Below are 20,567 nucleotides of genomic sequence, written 5' to 3'. Positions count from 1 at the left end.
CCACTCTGGCAGTAGTATTTCAGCTGTAATTAGCAAAAAAGAACTTAATTCACAGATGACTGTTGAGAATTAGTTAAACCTTGCAGCGAGCCTTGAGATCCTCGGGAGGAAAATGCTAGAAAAATAAGAAACATAATATAGAAAGCAGCATATAATTTTACTGCTTGGCTGTCTTGTTCAGCGTAAGTCATAAAGCCTATTTGCAGGCAAGTGTTAGGGTCAGTCCCCGAGACTCACTTTTGTCTCTGAATTCAGGCCAGCGGGTTACAGGAGGAAGGGATGGGATGATTGATGCATCAGCCATCAGTGAAGAATTCATCCCACAGTAACTGTAAAGAATTCATCTCAAGAGTGAATCGGACAAACCTGTTTCTGTTTGTGCCATGATATAAAAAATATTACTACACAGTCAAAGGTAGTATGGTGATTTAACTAACCGCACTGATACACCGCGACCCCATTGCAGGGCCAAGCTGCAACAGGCTGAAAGAGTAGATATTTATCTTTTCTCAATATTTAGCCCTTCCTGAGTGACATTTCGTACCTTTCATCCCACCCGTGATTAGGCCTCACAGCTAACGCAGCCCAATGGGCGCCCTAATGAAGATAATTGTCCAAACACCAGATAACCCAGCCGATGTGGCCGTTCGAGCGGAGAAGTACCAGCCGAGAGGCCCTGCTCTGTGCCGGGACTTGCTTTGGGTTGAAAGGAAACCGCCCGAAACCTTTGGTGTTTCCCCGGGCGGGCGCCTGAGGGGAGACTGCACATCCCAGGGGGGCTCCGGACCCCCCCGCAACCTCTGCCCTGTGGGTGAAGGTCCCTGCGTGGAGGTGGGTCACCGCCGTCCTGCTGGGGCAGAGGCGGCACCCGCTGCCGAAGCTGCCTTCGCTCATCCACCTCAGCGGGAGTTTAGGGAACCGGGAGGTTAAAATGCCGGCTGAATCCTCCCAGGGCTGCCAATCCTCTCCCTGCAAAGCGGGGGTGATTAAACAGACTCGTTGCTCGGCGGTTTAATGGATGGCTCTCGCTGCAGTGCTTGGGGACCCTCTGACAGGGCGCTGTGAAAGGGCAAAGGGGTACTAATAGCTGCTGTGTTTTCCAGCAGCCCCAGCCAGAGATAGTTCTGTATATAGCTGACAAGCAGTCAACGTCTGCTCCCTGTCTCTGTTTGCACTTCATCGAGTTATCTCCTCGCAAGCAAAGAAATCCCAGCTGATTGAACAGCACATTCATCATCCGGATTTCCCCTGTATCTTTTCCTGTATCAATGGTGCCATAAAAAGCCCACCAGAAAAGTCGACGGTGATCTGCTCTATCTTCCATTAAAAGCTTTTGCAGAGCCACGTTAAGATCTGAAGTGAAGAAAAAGAAATCAAAACAAACCCCAAACTTTTTTTCCCCACTCAAGCGTCAATCAAGGAACATTAAACAAAAAGATTAGTTCTGCTCTTATTTGTTTGTAAAACAAAAAGCATGAAATATTTAGCAGTATTGTAATGCAAACCAGATGGGAATAATGCTGGCTTTCAAGGCCGCTGGTAACCACCTCCCTTTCATGCTGCTGCAGCAGCGGGACGAGGCAGGCAGCCCATTAGGACAATTTATGAACTGGACTTCCACAGAGGGAGTTCTAGCAAGAGGTCCACGGCTCGTACAGAGCAACCCTGATAACATCTGTTAGGGTTATTCATTGAAGAGGATTATATTACAATCCCTCTTAATACCACGAGTGCTACAGTAAAACCGGATGAGCCTTCAGTTTCATTTGCTCCAGCAATATGTGTTTATCAGAGTGCTTTTCTGCAGTTGGAAACCAAGGCTGCATTCATGGTATGTCACAGAATGAAATTTAGAAAGCTTGAAATATTAACCTAGAAAAAACCTCAGTCCCTGCTTTTAATCTTTCATGGCCGTAGCGCTCAGCTTCTACATGCAGCATCAACACACCATCAGCCCTTTTCCATAGAAAGCCACTCCCCATTAACTCTCCAGGGCTGAGATTGATTTTATTTAAATAGTTCTCACTTGGTAACCTTGCTCCATCCTTTTTTATTTAAGACTTTGCTAATGACGTGGTCTTTTTCCCTTAATTTATCTAAGCATATAATGAATGCTCACATCCAAAATGACCTCATTATACCGTAGAGGACTTTTGTGTGGATACAATTTAGTGCACAGGCGTAAGGCAGAGGAGAACTCTCCAAATGGAGAGGTTTTAAGCATTCTGTAAAATCCCTGTTGACTATAAGCCAGATTCTTACTGCTGTAAATTGACTTAGTTCCAACAGCTTCAATGAAGCTACACTGGTTTACTCCACTTGAGGGTCTTACCCTATTATTTTTATTTATTGAACTTGCCACCTTTTGCTGCTGCAACCTAAACAGATGCTTCCATCCTCTAGCAGCAGGGTTGCTATCTAAAACAGGGGTTTCTCTACTAATGTATGACTTAAGAGATTTATAACTACCTGGAGTCTTTCATTGTCCTCTAAAACTGTTTATAATAATTCTTGTTGACTGTTGTAACTCCCACCAATCAGCTGTAGAGTTGTTTGCAGCCTGAACCTGGTCAACAAAATACTCATTCATCATACAAGTGTGAGCTGTTTTATCTGTTCTTAGGAATTTTTCTCCCCTCCCTGCTGGATGGCAGTCTTTCCTGGTCTATGTACAGTGTCTGGGACAAAATCAAGTCCCAAGTTTCTTTGCTGGTTCCAGACGAAAATGCCTGATATACACGAAGAAGCCTACTTTCTGGCTCCACAAATAAATAAACTGCAAGATGAAAAAATGCATTGCAAAGGAAAAAAAGAGAGTAAGACAGAAATTTCTTTTGTGCACTGAGTGTAGCCCTTATGGGAATGTAACTGTCCCACCATGACAGTCTGCTCTTCCTACAGCCTTGGACTTGTTTTACCCTGTTCTTTCCTGGATTTGAGACGCTGCTCTGATCTTGACACAGCTATGATCAGCTGAACTGTTTGCATTTCTGCTTTTGGGGGCTTAGTGGGAAACAGGTCATAGGAAAGCACAGGACCACATGGTCCAAATACCTGAGAGAAGTCAAAGACCTGGATAGAGCTCAGTGTGTTCATAAAAGCAACAGGGAACCTAGCCCACAGGTTCACCAAAAAATCGTAGTGGTTTTCCACTCCTACAGAAGTAAACTTCCTGTGGAGTCCTTTGATGTCAGAGATCCTGGCAGACTCTATCTCATAAAGATTCAGGAAAGAAACCAGCAATTATGTGGATGCTAATGAGAGTTGTGCACATACATGCTGCAGCGATTACTCTTCAGAGAAATCAGCGGTGGTTGAACTAATACACTGCTCGCTCACTACATGTGATTGGAGTTAACTTCAAATCTGAGGTTCTCAAAAAATTCCCCTTTGTCTTAGCTTGGTTGGGATTGAGGGAAACCCTACAGAGAATGTCAGAGGCCAACACTGTAAGAAATCATACTGAATAGTAATATGATTTAGCAAATTCACACTTTCTTTGGGTCTGGTAGAATTCTATTCAAACAACTGCACAGTCTTACAGAAAAGCTGACATTTTCTGTTAAATCTTACAGGGCTAGAGTGAAGTAGGTACATTCAGCACAACCTTCTTCCAGTGGTATATGAGCAGAGAGGCAGGCAGCAGAAAATTTTATCCTTGCTTCACTTGTTCTGGGTGTTTCTAGGTCAGCCCAAATACTCTGATGGTAAGAAATATGCACAGCAAAAATGTGAAACCACCCCCCAGAATAATTTAAAAGTCCTGAAAAAGAAATATGTATGTGTTTATTTACTGCATTATAACTGCAACATCAAATATAACTATATTTTCGTTACAAAAAAGGACACATGCAACAAAATACTCTGATTTTATAATCTGATTCAACATAGCCCATTGGTAACAGTGGAGCATCACAGAACAGTCACAAGGCTAGGGCCTGGGGTGATGAATTTCCAGTCTCTTTATCCTACTTGCAAACAGCAAAGCCACATCATATTTTATTTGTCATTGAGGGATAAACTTTCGGAATAATGTGGCTTGATCACAGAAGGTCCCAGCTGCCCCTTAACTCCCCAATGAGTCTTGCAGAATCAGATTTTTTTTACTTGAGAAAATATTATGCTTCTGACAAGGCTGAGGAATAGACAGTATTTTCCAGGCAGAGAGCAGAAATCCCTCCATGTTACGCCAAGGTACAAAGCAAGGGCCTCTGTTTCACAGGTGCACAGAAGCCAAGGCTGTGAGTTACTTTATTGTTCTGAAGAATGAAATCAGGCCATTTTCTGCAATATTTCACTGCAGCTTTCTATTATGTTCATCTGCGCACTGGGCTTCAATTGATTTAATCTGGCATCTCAGCTACGGAATAAATCCAGAATACACGGGAGGACATCACAGCGCAGAAAAGAACACAAAAAGTTGTCCTGAAACACTAAAAATATAGCCTCTTAACTAGTTAAAAGCCCTTGTTCTTCATTAGAAAAGGGTCTTGTTCTATCACTGCTATTCACACATCATAGGCTCTTATTTTTAATATTACCCATGAAATTTCATGGGAGTATTTGTGAAATAAGGTCCTAAACAGTGCGAATAAACTACAGAATCAGGCACCAAAATGGCACCATTACTAGGGTAAATTCTCCTGACTTTCAGTCGAGACTTTTTAGGAAGTGTCACGTAACGCTGTCCAGCCTTTCGAAACAATGACCTGATTTCTTTCCGTACATCTTGCATGGCATAACAGTAAGGATGACTTAGCTCTAACAATTTAAATAAAAAATAAAGTCAGTCTTTTTATGCAGCTGCATTTTTATACAATTTCATAGAGTCAGTATAGAGAAGCTTACAGCTTTTTTGAGATAACTAACAAAGAGGAGGATATATATGAAAACAAAGAGTTTCAAAACTACATGGAAATCTGTAGAATAAAATATATATCTATATATCATTTCGTAACACAAGCAATTGGCAGTTTAGAAAAATATGATTGTTACAGTCTTTCTGAATCAATAATTGTAAAAAGAAAGGATTTAAAAAATAAGTTCAGCTTTTCAAAAAGCTGTATTTTTAATAAGAAAATAGAATGGTCCGCATTTCCCTGAATAAGCCAGAAAGGTTAAGGAAAGGTCCAAGCAAGACAAGGAGTCTGACTTGGACTTGATATCAGCTGTGATAACATGCACATGTACAAAGACAGCTGCTTGGCTCCAGTATTGTTTACTTTAGAAACGAGCCTAATTTATCACAAATGTATTTAAAAGTCATAAATAACATGACAAAAGTGGAACTGGTCCCTGCAAGGCAAATAATCATATTCATACAAGCAAAAAGTGACATCAATCCAGTTATTTTCTTGTGACAGTTAAAAGGTATTTGGTACCCAACTGTTACATTGAACGGCACATGTATAAACACAGATTATTATTACAGACTCTGCTATCAGCTACTCTACATAAACAAGAAGAGATGTTCATGCTGTAATTGCCTCTAACATTTTTGTTCTACTTGAATATCAACATTTACAAGAAGCTGAGGTGGAGACCTGAATTCAAGCCAGGATTTCAACATGCAAAATGCATAGGGTTCATGGGAAAGCTTCTGATCCTCCCTATTACTGACATTTGGAAATGGATAGGAGCTCTGAAGAATTTTAATACTGTTCACAATATGAGTTTCTCTTGTGAACAGCCTTAGGTTTCCTCTCTGCCCAGAGGCGGGTGATCTAACATGGGACACCCTGGTGAAATTTAGATCTGCATCAATAAACCTCCCATTCAGGAGGATTCACATTTTAGTTCCAGGTCACTTCTAAAAGAAGGTAGCAAAATGTACTTCAATATTTGCTGATTTTTAAATTAAAAGCAGAGAATGGTTTGATTGCAGAAACTTCACTCCAGGCTGCTCTTAATAACTTTTTAATACATCGATTAGAACTTCTTATTAATTCTGTTCAATGTGAGAGTAAATCCCTTCATTTTGTTGTAATCTTTGTGAAATATTTGGGATATTTACTCACCCTATACGGGAGTCTTAGCACATTTCTTTAAACTTTCTTCTAGCTTGAAACTAAACAAAAGCACAAAAACTGATGGAAGCAAGATTGATGGAGTGTTGGTGAAGGGATCCAAGACTGTTTATAATCCAGCCTTGTGAATTAAATTGGGCCCGAGACAGCCAGCTGCTTTGAGGAGTGAGGACAGGTCCCCTGTAGAAGCACTGTACATCGGTTATATTGCTAGTAAACAACAATGCAGCTTCTGGGTCTCCTACCACTTTTCAATGTCAATGGAGTGTTATGTCTTACAAAACGCAATGACAGCAAAATGCAACACCCCTTGTTATTGCTTGTGTAATTGCTTCACAGTGGTCCAGTACACCCAAGTAAACAAATGAGAAGAAGGTATGTTGCTGGAAGGGAAGCTCTGAGGCTGGGCAGGTGGAGGGTGCCCTCCTGGAATCACCTGATAAACTCAATTAGTGCAAATTAAAAGGGGAAAAAAATGGAAAGAGTGACACTGATCAAAAGGAATACATCCGCTGACATAAAAATGATCATCAGGGTCTTGGAGCATGACAAAAGTGTGTCTTTTGCCTTCCAGTCAAGCACATGTACAAAATGGAGGTTGGTGTCTGAGGACAGACACACAGCTAGTACATGCAGCATCCAAATACCTTTGGGAATAGTCAGTGCTCAAGCAGTGACTCCTAGGTTAAACTCTTACAGGCTCTGATCTGGGAAGGTGATGGGAAAATCATCTTGGGTGCTTTTTGCCTTGGAGACTGAAGTCCTAACTCAAAGCTTATTAAAGCTCATTAAAGCTTATTAAAACACATACCTCTAAACTCTTCCAGCTTCCCTTTAAGACACAGTTTCTCTTAAAAGCTGCACTTGAAAGTTACATTGAAGTGGAATGTCACTTTCCTTTAAGTAGAACAATAATTACACTCCCCATTACATATATATATACGTACATATATTTATACATATATATATATTTTTCATGGCAATGGAAAGTACCATACACAGGTGTTCATTCATATCTGTAGTGAAACCAAGTCTGTGGTGTTCAGTGCTTATTGGACTTGACAAAAGAAATAATTTGATTTTGAAGGCGGGAGTCATTTAGGAAAAATAACAGGTCCGACCCCTGAATTCTAGCTGGAGGCCTCCCGGCAAAGTGCTGGTGAGGGCGGGCGGCACTGCAGCCTGCCTTCAGTCCCCAGCCTCTCGAAATTCACCTCTCCCTTTTAACATACAGCTTTTGACGGAGCAAAAAGGAGCTAAAATAAATGGTTTGCTATAGGGCTTGATAAATGAGTTGTGAAATCAGTTTGTTAAAAGTGACCATTTTCTTTTTCTTTTTTTTTTTTCCAGCTCAAAAAAAAGGGTCCTGGCTTATTAGGGTGTATAACAGCGACATTCAAACACTCCTGGCAGCTCAAGGGCACACACCCCGGAGCGTCCAGCCCCAGGCCCAGCAGCACATGGGAGTGCTTACACAGGCAGTGACAACACGAGGATAATAGAGCTGAAACTGAAACACCGGCCCTCCTCCCTGATTAAGGGGCAATTTTCTGCACACAGTAATTGGATTACACAGCAAAACCTGCTTAGAGAGAAGAGAAAAGGGTCTGGGCAGGCTATGAACAATGCTAACGGCAAGGCTTTCATTACTAATAATTGTCTGTTAAGTGACACCCTCGCACTCCCATCTGCAGATGTGAATATTAAGGGCAGTCCCTGAGCCAACACGAGGCAGATGAGGGTAGGACATGGCCAGGAGACTTGGAAGAGACAGCTGGCAAGGACCAGAGTCCCCTCAGACAGTGATGAAGGCTGTTTTGACACAGGGGGCAGCAGAAACAGGCAGAGCATCTGCAGGAGGAGCTGCAACAGGGGAAAAATTTATTGAATTTCAATTTATTGAAACAGGAGCAGATTTTTTGCTCTACATATGGAGGAAGAACTGGCACTGAAAAACGTTGAAAGAAAGGTGACAGGAATGATGAAGGGCATGGAAGAACTGTAACATGAAAAGAAGCAGAAAAGACTGGGATAATTTACTTTAGGAAGGAGACAAAGCCAAATCTCCTCTGCTCTGATAAAAGAAGGAAAGACAAAGTATGGTCTGGAGGGTAGTGCTAGTCTTTCTGCTTTCTTGGAATCCACACACAGGGGCCAAAGAAGGAAAATCAAACAACTCCCACCCCCCAAACAAAAGGTTTCTGCTTCAAAACCAATTCTGGGGAATACCTTTTTCACACAACTCGCAGGAAGGATGTGGAACTCACTGTCATGAATGGCTCTGAAGCCAGAAAGCCACTAGCATTCAGTAAGGCACTGAACAGGCTCGCCCCCAAAATCCAGAAGACTAAAGGCAACAGCTGGCATTTACTTGCAAAGGAACAGAAAGCCTCCTACTTCAGTTCTGTAATGAATCTCTAATTCCTAAGGATTGAACAGAGACCTTCATGACAATCTTTCTATCTACAATAGCATTTCCCGCATCTTTTCCTGGAGCATCAGTGCCTACCACCTACCATTAAACTGTCACTGAGGGGGTTGATTTAGCAGTTTCTTCTGGATTTAATGAAAAGAAAAAAGCACTCCCAAGACTCAGATCTCAGCTAGAGTGAACTACCCTGAGGGGAGCCTCCTTCCACAGTCAGGGATGTGAAACTGGACAGTGCTGACAGCCACTGTCAAAATTTTGACTGGCAGAGCAGGTCAGCAAATCATTGTTCCTGTGTTATTAGTCCTGGGTTGCTCTCATTATGCCAAACCTACATTGTCGAGATACCAGGCTGCCTTTTGAAGACCTAATGTCTCCTGCTGCTTCCACTGGGATGTTGTACCCTCACCTGTGCACTTTCATCTCACCCACGGTTTACTAGGAGGAGGGTGGTTAGCTCACAGATACAATGAGCTAAAAAATCTGGCAATTGCTGAAGTAGGTTAGGTTACAAAGGTGCCATTTAGGCTACTGCTTGAATTGGTATATTCCTAATAGATACTCCTTTTCTTTCCAGATTTACTGATATCTCTCTGGTAGACACATATCCGTATTTTAAATTGGATAGACAAGAGATAATAAAAAAATCAACTGTATGACAGATTATTCCATCCTACTTTGTATTTTTTGGGGGAAAATGCTACATTCAAGAATCTTTTGTTTTGTTTTACCATTAAGCAAGCATGAAATAAGCCCACAATTCTTAAACATACACGTGCAAGTCAAAAATCCTTGTGCCTAAAACATTCCACACAGTTACCCAACACCTACAACTGATCTGTTTATAACCCAGTATAACCAACAGATAATTATGTTTAAATATGGCAAAAATAATAAAATTGGTTTCTTAATGAATTGTGACGTCCATACCAACAATGTTATCTTCAGTATTTTAATAAACTGTTTTCTGAGAGTGGCCAACTGCTGACAGATAGATTAATACAATAAACTTGTAATGGCTCAGAGCAGGTCAATGATCTGAGAACTACTAAGAATATCCTTGACAGCCTCCAGCGACTCTAGAAGCAGCTGATATAGTTCATTGGGCAAATGTGTTTTCAGCTGCAGACTAGCAACTGATACTGTCCAACAGACAGTAAAGTCTCCAAAAGCAGTTCTTACAGCCAGCTGGGTACATAATCTATGACCTGAAAGACACCTACGATGCCTGGCAAAGATAGGTTGATTGGGGTATTTACACTAGCATTTCTTGAAAGGCAAAACTATTTCTCCAGATCAATTTCAGTCTGTAATCTTCAGTTAGTCCAAAAGGTTTTGTTTGCTCCGAGAATCTCTGCCATACAGCATTTGTTTTTTTTCCTTGAGAAAATAAGACAACATACTCTCTTGTCAACACAATTTAAAAGAATTCCTGTACATGAACTCACTCTTCAAACCTCTTCAGTGCTAATGAGATGTGTATGCACACACATCAAAGGAAAACATTTCCTATTTAATACTGAAGAAATCAGATGGAGGAAACTCTTGAGGTCCTAGAGCAACTAAAGAGAACATACTATTTTTTCTGATGTGCAGAGATTACCATCTGCCTATCTAGCGATGGCCATTTTTTGGAGACATTTCTTCTCTCTGAGGTCTTTGACTACCCCAGTGAATAGGATTAAGGAGAAGCAGAAAGCCATTCTAAAAGCTCTCCAAATTATTCAGTGATCATCAGGTGTTTCTATTAGTTAGGCTAGTAGCTTGCTTTTCAGCCCCAAATGTTTGAATTTAATAAGCATCTCAGTCAGGGCAAATAAGTTAGTACTTGGTAGAAATCATGATTGCTCTGGGGATTCTGTGCTAACAGGGGAATACAACATTTTTAATGTGTGTGCATAGAACTGAACATGTTTTTCATACAGAGATTTCTGGAGAGGGCATATATAAATAACATTTAATACAATCTGAATTGCTAGCTGGAATCAGAGAAAGGGCTATTAATAGACATGTGGTACAATAGCAATTTTCTACCTCACTGTATTGCAGTCATGGAAAATTCTGTTGAAAGCATCTGGCTACAAAATCAATTACAATTTATAAATTAGGCTTGCTTTCACTCCAAAGGCTGGGTTTGAAGTGTGCCTTTGGGGCTGTGCAGACTTCTTACTTTAATGCACGGGCACTGGAGTGCAGGATTTTGCCTTCAACACCGAAGGGTCATTAATGTGGTCAATCAAATACTGGGTCCAATAGTGCAGGCAAAAGAGCTTGGAGAGATGCACAAGAGCTCTGCTCTGTGAACAGGGTGGTTATCTGCATGCAGTAGAGACTACGTGGCCTGAGCCAGATGTGCAATTTACAAGCTCAAACATATTCAATCTATTTTAGAGGGTTTTAGCACCCTCTGACAGTGGTTGGATCTGGATTAAAGTACTGCAAGCCTTCAGTTGCGGATGCTTATCTGCTTTGTGCATCCTAGGTTTTTAGCAAGGGATGTCTTAAGGCAGCAGCCCCAATCCAAAGCTGAGCTGTTACACATCTTGGTTATGTATGGATGTCAGAGATCCATGAGCTGGGGATTTTATAGGCACAAAAGTGAGGGTGTAACCCCCAAATTATGTGTGAGCAAAGATTCAAGCATGAAGAACGGTGCTCAAATTTTAAGGACTGACTTGGAAACAGTATGATTTAGTTTGTGTTTTGAGGAATCTGAGCTTTGTTCAGTTTCCTGGAAGTTGAACTGGCCAGTTTCTTTTCATTATTCCAATTACTGACTTGATTAATATTTACACACACTTCCAGAAATGAGTATCACAAACTTTTCAGAAGAAAAACAAGAGAATAAAATAGAAAGTAAATTTTGGATCTACGTTTCAAGCTTACTTCTGTGATTTTTTAAAAATTCTTTCTTTCTTTGAAAAAATCTCACACCTGAGTTGGACAGGTGAGGTCAATGACATTATAGAAGAGTGAAATTGTTCTGAGTGAGATGAACATCAAAGTCCTGTGATTTGGATAGTTTCCATTGCAAAGAAGTAGAAAGATTCATCACTTAAGTGAGATATTAAATTAATGAGAATGGATTTGCTGAGATTTAAAGCAAAAAATTCCAAGATTACAGACAGGGGACTTATAGAATAAATTGAATGCAAGCCCAGCAGCAAAAGTGTGTTTCTAATTTAGTTTTGGTTTGGTTTTTTTTTTTAAACCTGCCACAACACTGAAACATCAAGGTGACGATGCAGTTGTTCTGTTATGGTCCCCTGTGTAGAAATTCTTTCCCCCAGTTGCATACTCCTGTGGTGTCAAATGCATTTGTGAACCCATAAAAATCATCCAGATCAGAAAGGCTGGGCAGAAAGAAATCTGATGTGAGATTTTGTGCTTTCATAGAAAAAACTTGTCTATCTCCCTACTGATTTTCACTTGCGGCCATATTATTCATCATTATTTTTACTTTCTCACTGGCGTTTTATTTTCATCACCTGGAACAGCTCAGCAAAACCCAGAGAACTGCAATGTAGCTACGTCAAAGAAAAGTGTGTGCAGAAGTACACATATCCATAACCACATACAGCAGGTTTTGTTACTGCCCCTCCTCCCCCACACTTCTTTTCTATTGGAGCATTTAATTTGAAATGGAGATGTGTGTGATGAGTAGCTCCTTGCGCAGCCACAGGGGTTTCTTCCCTCAAGGCTGGCAGCAATTTTTAGAGGAACACTGTGGGAACATGCATGGCTCTCGCACAGCTAATCAGAGGTGAGAAGGAGGTATGTCCTCTGCCACCGGAAAGAACTGTGGCAAAGAAGGAATTAATTTGCCCCATTCTCTGACAAATTATAGCTCCTCTCCATCTGGCTCCTTCATGAAAGAAATCACAGGCGTTCCTTTGCTTCCCGTTTAGATGTGTATGTCTTATCACTCAGTGTACATCCATCCTCTCTCCTCACCTTTCTGCTTTCAGCCCCCCTCTGCCTGCTCTCTAGAGCTCTTCTGCTACCTCCTGACAGTCAGGTTTTAATCTGCATCAGTTCAGCTCCTCCTCATGCTCCCCCTGCATTCTACCTGAATACCTTCACCATCCCTGCTGTATCTCCTCTAATTTCCAGTCTCCTTTTCACTTTTAGCAGAATTTTGGCATTTTTGTCCAACTCTACCAAACCCAGTGTAGTCGGAAGCATTATTAGGAACACACTGACAGAGTCCCGGTGGTAGAAGAGTCTCCTCAGAACACTGGTAAGAGTCCATGTTACTTGCCCCATTTTAAACCTTACTGAAGATAAGCTGTTTAATATGCAATAGTACCAATACTGTAGCAGGGAGAGGAACTAAAAAGATTCAGAGATTTTTCCTGCATAAAGCCTGTATTATTGTCCTCTGTGTTCATCGTGACTCATTTTCTTAGGCTTTATAAATTGTTGGACACCTCTCTTCCCTATTTTTAGCTAGCTCTCTTTCACATCTGCCTGTTCTCCCTCATTCTGTGCCTATAATGAGCTCCTTGCTGCTATACCTCCCTATTCTACCCAAGTTTGCTTCTTTAGCGAAACTTTCATGGTTTTGTTAAAGTATGACTTCCTCCTTCAGTCCCTCAGCTACTATATAATTTACCTGTACAACAGATTTAATATTATTTTAGAACTTATTTGGAAAACAACACTGAATACACCATACTGATACCCAAAAGACAAGTTCCTCCTGCAACATAGCCAGGATGGGAAAAGTAACTGTTTCTTCTGTTAATTTTTTTTTGCATGATTACTACTGTGGCTAAAAACATGAGACAATAAGGAATAGCTCTCAGAAATGGCACAAAATTTTAGAAATTACCTTTTCTCTCAGGAGTCAGTTAGGTAAAACACCACTAAGAATGGTTTCATCACAGTAAAGTGAGAATTGCTTTTACATTAAAAGACAATGTTAAAATGTACATTCAGGCATAAGGTTAGGTAAATAAATGACAAGTTGTCATCATCTTAAGAGTTTAGACTATATAGAAATCTATGCTTGACTGTCTTTGATAGAATCAGTTTACATCAGTTCAACAAACCATTAATATAAAAACATCCTAGGAAGGAATCTTGTTTCCAGGGTGGTATTATTAAAATACTTCAACTTTTGCTTTGCTGACACTGAGCCAGGCTGCATCCCACTGTTCAGGCTTTATTATCCATTACCAAATGCCTTTTTATAAAGTAAAAAAAAAAAACAAACCCACAAAAAACCACAAACAAAAAACCCCACTGCTTTTTAAAGACAAGACCACTGATATAAGGTTTTGTTCAGTGCTCACAAACTTGTTCAGAAAATTATGACCTGATTTTAAAAGCTCTCCTGTTATAGAGATGTTAAAAAAATATATATTCTCTTTTCCCAGCTTTCTTCCTACTGTATTCTACCTCTCCTGATTCAGGTGGGCTGGAGAACACAGTAACTGGAAAAGAAATCTGGTAAAAAATGAGAACAAGAAGAGGTTCACCCCGACTCATACTGAAGTCAGTGGAAACATTTCCATTACCTCCTGCAATCCCTGCATCCAGATATTGAAAAAAAGAGCTCAAGATTTCAAATAGAATAGTCCCAATTTTCCTTGGGCTGAATGTCAACGACTGTATTCAAACACGACTCTACCTGCTCTCCAATCTGCACTCTGCTGTATACCCGCATCTTCTCATACTTTGTCTGGCTTTGGTTGAAAGCAACAAAAATTTGATTTAAAAATCACCCAAAAGCCCCACAACGAAACCAACATTCAGTATTCCTTGCTGAAAGATGGCAGAAACAGAAATATTGCAGGATTATCTCCAAACAGTGGATGAGTGGATGGCAGATGTTAGTTTGACCACAGGTATGCATTTTTTTTATATATATATATATCTCTCTGTACATACATACACATACACAATCTCTATATATACATTATAAATATTATAATAAAATATTGTAAAAATATTAAATTTGCTCAAAAACCTGATTAAAGTGGACTAATCTTATGTTGCATTTATGTGACCTATCCAGTTGATACGATGGCCTTGTTAGAAGCCCTAAAATCTACAATACTTGAAACTGTTAAAAAAAAAAGAGTCTATATTTCTGAGAGTCACCTCGTGCCACGCCAAGAAGTTAGGTTGGAGGTGGGCCGTCGTATCTCAGCATCAGGTTGAAGGACCGAGCAAAGTTGTTGGCCAGCGTGCAGCTGTGGGTCTCCTCTGCCAGGGGCAGGAGGAAGGCCAGGAGCAGCAGGAGCAGGAGGAGCAGTTGCAACGGTAGTGCTGCCCAGCACACCCGATGCAGGAATGAGCAAATGCCTCCAGAGCGCTTCTGAAAGACACAAACCAAAGAGCAACTCAGAAAAATAAAGACCTGGGGAGGTGCATTTCAAATACATCAAACTGCCAGGTTTGGGCAGAACAACCCAACTTGTCCAGAGCACAACGTGCCCTGGGATCCAGCCTGGGTGCTTGGTACGCTGCAGCTGACTGAAGATGGTGCTTAAATCATTTCCTTTAGGAGAATATTTCACTCTCTTAAAGAATTCCCTGCTGCAAACTGTTGTCTTCTAGCAGGAAAACACTGCTGACTTTGTAGCAGAAGAAAACAATCGCCTCCGAGTCCATTTTCCAATTACAAAGTGGCGGTTACAAATGCTCACGCCAAAGCTGCCAACTGGTCTCCTCACAGACAGCATTCAGCACAGGTGGTCTGCGTTAGTAACTCTCCTGTCAGTAAAATGAGACTGCTGATGCCTGCAAGAGAGGACCCAGCCTTCTGCTCTCCATCAGCAGAAAGGAGCTTCGTTTGCAGCTCATCCAGCTCACAGTCATCTTCCCAGCTGCAATGTACTCTTTGGATCCTGACTCTGGGGTCCATGAGGCTGGAGGTCAGAAAAAAGGCCCTGCAGTGCAGCCTGCCTCAATACCTCTTACACTTTACCAGGCCCATCTTGGACTTTGAAGTGATGCAAGAGAATGAGAGAAAACACAACACTGACAGTGAAGAAGACGTTAAAGTCACATTTATTGCTGAGCAGCCATGGGAGGGACACACAATAAGTCCCATCACACTTTTCTTTATGCTGGTGCAAATCTAGAGTTGCTCAGTTAACCTCATGAATTTAATATGGATTAGTATGACCAGGAGAGAACATATTTGGGGCTAAAGAATTCAGAAAAGATTAATTAAGAAGATGTCCACTGGCAAGATTCCTGGATATCTCCTGCCAATGAGCTGAACTATGCATGTTTCACAAAAAAAAAAAGGCTAAGTCAACTATCTGTAAGGGAGTCCTGAAAAAGAGGGGTCAATAATCCATTAATTTCATCTAACGTGGATTTATACTTAGAACATAGAAATAACACGTAATGTGGCTACAACATTAGGTACCAACCTACATCACAAATATCAATGCAGAACACCCACTGAAGTGAGACCCACGTTTTCCACAAGAGGAAGTTAATTTGTTGTGTTCAAGCCACAGGTGATCTCAGTGCTGCAGCAAAATCAGGGCTTCTGGCCTCTACTGGATGCTTGACTTAGCAGGCAATGCCTTTGTCCCACTATAGCACTGCCATGAATAGTCCATGGGAAACACCAGCAGAGAAGATAAGGAGCAGAATGATGGTAGAGGAAATTACTTACACCTTTTGCTACTTTTTAAGGATCTCTTCCACTGCTCTCTAAATTTCTCAGTCTCTTGTAGCTCTATATGCTTACAGAATTAATTATGAAGGCAAATATATAGCTGCAGTTAAGAGATCATGAGACAGTTGTGCTGTGAAATCCTTCTTCTGTTGTAGTTGGTTTGCTTCCATTATATCAAATGGCTGATGAGATTTAATTATTGTGTCAGGCAGATGTAGACGCAGCAGAGCAACAGCTGCTTGCTCTGTCATTTCTGGCCCACAGTATCTGAGTTGTAACTTGCTCACTGAGGCCAATGAAAACTCAGGTCCCTGGACACTGGAACTGTCAGTAGTTAGTGGGCAATGAGTACTTGTCAGGGTGTAAGTGGGACAGACTTTAAGCACTGTTGGGCAACTTCCCTGGGTACAGCTAGCATTTATCCACAAAATCAAAGCTTCACCAACCTGGCTGCATCACAGGAGTCATCTGCTCCTACTGTGATCTGTTCTCAAACACTAGTCAAAGTACCAGGCGTAAGTAGCTGTACTAATGGCACTTTCCTTTCTCTAGTCCTGGAGTCCAGACCTGAAATCCTTCATTTCCCCTGGATTTCATCAGCCTATAGGCTGAACAAAACCTGCAGGGCTTCTGTGTTCATAGTCAATGCTAAAACCATTATGCGTAAGGGCAACAGCCACAGCTCTTGGTCAGAGCTTTCTGGGCTTGTCTCTGTAATGCCATGAAACAGCCACTCCTTGGTGTAATCAGTATAAACCAATGGGCTGTCACTGACAGCTTGTTTTCATTGACCATTTCTCATTCTTAATTATCCATTGCATCCATAATATGCAGCAATATGACAAATACATTTATTATAGCGTCCCATCTATAAGGAAGAAGGCCCTTTCCAGGTTCCAGAAGCCATGGACAAGTTTGTTTGTATGCATTAATAGGTGTAGTTCTGTTGATGGAAGATGAGACCAGTCTCACCTCTGCCTTGGGATAGTTCAAACCATGCTCCTTCTGCTACCACTAAGACATAAGAAGACTTAATGCTGATGTTGTTAAAGGGTAGGATCCTGCGACTGACTGTTCAATAGTTCATTATGGCTGGAAGTCTAAAAAATGTTCTCACAAACTCAAACTGGGAATTAGAAGTCCACCTCTCACTGACAGTTGTGAGAAGGACTACCAGTCTTCCTAGCAGCACCTAAAACTTTTGCTCTACAGCTGTCAATCCTTTAGCATTGGTTTCGAAAGCTACTTCAATCTGATACTATTCTTTCATTACCAGACCAGCTGCAACACCTGTCTTCCCAGTTATCTCCTTCTGCCTATGAACTGGTGGGAAATAGTGGGCTTTTCCAGCTGTGCCTCATCTCTGTTCCTGTCACAGCCCAGGGAGCAGGGGTCTTATGGTCGCTCAGGTTTGTCATTGGCTTCCTAAGATGACCACACTACCAGTTAGCTACTCATGTTGTTCCTACCCCAATTCTTTTACCGATCCAGCATTTGATTCAGAGCAGGTCACTAACTCTGCCCTGATCTCTAAAGCAAAGACTATTTATGCATCTCTAAGGAACGGGATGAGATTGAAGTGTTATTTATTAAGTAAGTGCCTTGGGTTTAGATCTACTGGAAGGAGCTGTAAATAGTATTGCTTTTGAAAGCTCATTCTCCAGAAAGAATTAATGTGAAATGGCTTTATTAACAAGATATTTTTTGCTCTCCTTGGAGCTTTCTGCAGGGTAAGATACTCAGGCTAACTATAGCAGATACTAGCATTAGAAAAATCTGTGGAGGGACATTTGCCTGGGGGCAGAACTTCAGAGAAGGAGAAATATTTTGTCTTTATCTGCTGCTCCTCTCCTACCTGCTTGCTGAGTTTATAGGCATTTGTGTTTCATGAACTTCTGTCTTTGCTGCCCAGTTTCTCTGTTTTGTTTGATCACACAGCAAGGTTGGAGTCTTGTATTTCTGACTCCATTTGTTGCCATGGGAATGACTTTGCTATCACAAACATGGTATTATGATGTCTCTGCAGGACTGCAGATGGGGCACACATGAGCTGTGAGGGTTTGGTGCTTTCAGCAAATTTGCAATGATAAGCCCTTAATATATGAGGTCCCCAACCTGCACACACTGAAATGCATGGGAGATCTACCATTCACTTCAGTGTCTGCAGCAGGTTTATGCACAGAGAAAACTAAATAAAGTCAGGATTGGGAACTACTTATTCGTGGAGTTCAGCAGGTACCCTTACAAATGGATTCATTACTTATAGGCCCAGGTTCTTGTGCACATGAAACCTGCATTAGTTCTGTTGCTTTGTGCTTGCTGGAACAATTGGTGATAGGTTGGGGGTTTTTTTGGTGGTAGTACTACTAGAGGTGTTAAAGGATAGAAAATTTTGAAGGAGACACAGTCACTTGTAATAGGAGAGATGATACAGATGAAAAAAGCAGGGAAGGTTTTGGGCACTGACTCCCTCTCTGAGTGTGAAAAAGCAGCACTTCAATTTTCCTAAGACTAAGTCAAAGTATTTTTTTAGGTCTGTGCTGTGAGAGAGAGATGCTTTCAGGCTGTGGTGACCTGAGACTATGGCACCAACAGGTAATTCAGGAGGTCAAGGTTCAAACCTCTGCCCTGCTGGGCTCAGAGTGATCAGGGCTGTACGAGTCTACTTGGAGTCGGGAGGGCACTCCCAACCCTTTAGTACATCATTCTTGGTTAGAAAAGGACAGCCTGACACAGTTCCACCTTTGCAGAAGACAGTTTGAACATTTCATTTCCATATGAGATCAAAGGTGGGAACCACAACCCTTGCTACGCAGTCGAATTCCCCTTCCCTAATCACTCCAGCTACTGGCATCAATACAGCTACTACCCAGGACCCACAGTGCCAGCAGTGCATGTGTCAGGTCTAGGTTCCACAAAATATTCTGAAACCAAATCTTTCTCTGAGGAAAACTGGCAAAGCTCCAGTGAAGTCAACAGAACTTTAATTTCCACCATCTTAGAATAACAGCTGGAATACCTGGGTATCGAGCCAAAGTGTCAGAGACATTTTTGAAACACACATGGAAAAGGAATAGGTTGACATTTTAAAAGAAAATATACTTTTAAAGTTCACCATCAAGGATAAATGTCCTCCCCCTTCTCCCTCAAAATACCAGGACAAGCAACGACTGTCAAGGAGTAGACGGCTGTGTTTTGTGTAATGCTAAATGCATGCTTGTTACCAAATGAACTGCACTGGCTGTGAACATTCACATTTGTGCTTGATTCATGTTGGGGTGTTTGAATGACAAGCATTGGTTTAGATCTAGGGAGTCCTCAGCACTTAAATCTGTTTGCAGTTAATAACTCCTTACCAAATGCACCGTGAAAAATCACTTGGATGGGAAACAGCAGAAAAGCACTTCAGAACTTGCTACATAATATTCCTGTGTAAGTTGCTGAAGTGTTTTGCTAAAAATCAGCGCGCTCCCTGGTTTGCTATTGACCACATTCCAGGATATATGAAAACACACAGTTAATCTAGCTATTTGAGGGAGCAAAGGAATATACCATGCTCATTAGTGGGTTTTTGCTGCTGCTTGTATGTCACCAGCACGCCTGACAAAAATCAAACCTCCACCACTGAATCAGTGATCCAGCAGAGAAAAAAGATTTAGTCTGGATTCATTCCTCTTACTTTAGAACATTTCTCTGAGAGACTATCCTGGGAAATGCACTGCTGTCTGAAAACTCCTGCTCTCCCCATGGATAAAGGGACCAATGCCCCAGCGTCCTATAGACACTATACAGACAAAGACACTAACATCCATGCTGCTTCATCCCAGTGCTGTACCCAGCTCTAGTATCCTATATTCTACAGCAATCGGCGCAGATGTGTAGATACTAAAGGCAAGCATAAATAATTTCTCCTTAATATTCTCAGCCTCCAACTGCTTTCAGCTCAGGCATTTTCCTGAGCCTGATGTAGCTTGTCCATCTAGTTAACACTCAGTGAATCTTTCTTCCAGACACTTCCAGTTTCCCCTTCGACCTATACAAACTTTAAAAGCCAAGTTTTAAAGGCAGGTTATTGTGAACAAGAAGAGATCAGCTCCAGGGGGAGTGCGGGCTGCTCTCTCGAACCAAAGCAAATTGGACTTTTACCTCAACGTGAAATAGTTTGGAGCTGGGCTCCTCATCAGTTCTCAACTCGGAGCCATGAGTATCCCTCTGTAAGATATGCAACATATTGCAAATCACAGCTGGTCTTTTCAAGAGGGAAATAATTTGGGGGAGTCGGATACTACTGTAGCCATAGAACTGAGCATCCAACATCCTCTTGGGCAAAGCTGTGGCTCATTCCCATACACCACAGCAGGAACTAAAAGTTGGATACTGTCCATCAGAGGTTATGTAGCCTCTGCAAAATGACAGTGAGGGTTCAGAACTGTACTTTCCTAAATGCGAACACTGCCCAGGTTAGGCA

General features: G+C 41.5%; 1 protein-coding gene across 9 annotated transcripts in view; it reads right to left on the bottom strand.

Annotated features, from left to right (window-relative positions):
- Positions 1-3,478: 3,478 nt before the first annotated feature.
- SYNE3 (spectrin repeat containing nuclear envelope family member 3) overlaps positions 3,479-20,567 on the bottom strand; it is an 87,444-nt gene continuing 70,355 nt past the window's right edge. For 8 of the 9 annotated variants that reach the window (XM_030006784.1, XM_030006750.2, XM_030006788.2 and 5 more), the window contains one exon: positions 3,769-14,779. In XM_030006784.1, the coding sequence (XP_029862644.1) occupies positions 14,582-14,779 (198 nt within the window). In that variant the 3' untranslated portion in view covers positions 3,769-14,581. Of the gene's footprint in view, positions 3,702-3,768; positions 14,780-20,567 lie in introns of those variants that run through there. The other variant, XM_030006741.2, reaches the window with a different exon arrangement.

The sequence above is a fragment of the Aquila chrysaetos genome, chromosome 2 (assembly GCF_900496995.4).
Source record: "Aquila chrysaetos chrysaetos chromosome 2, bAquChr1.4, whole genome shotgun sequence".
Classification (NCBI taxonomy): Eukaryota; Metazoa; Chordata; class Aves; order Accipitriformes; family Accipitridae; genus Aquila; species Aquila chrysaetos.
This window is presented reverse-complemented; position numbering and strand designations above follow the sequence as displayed.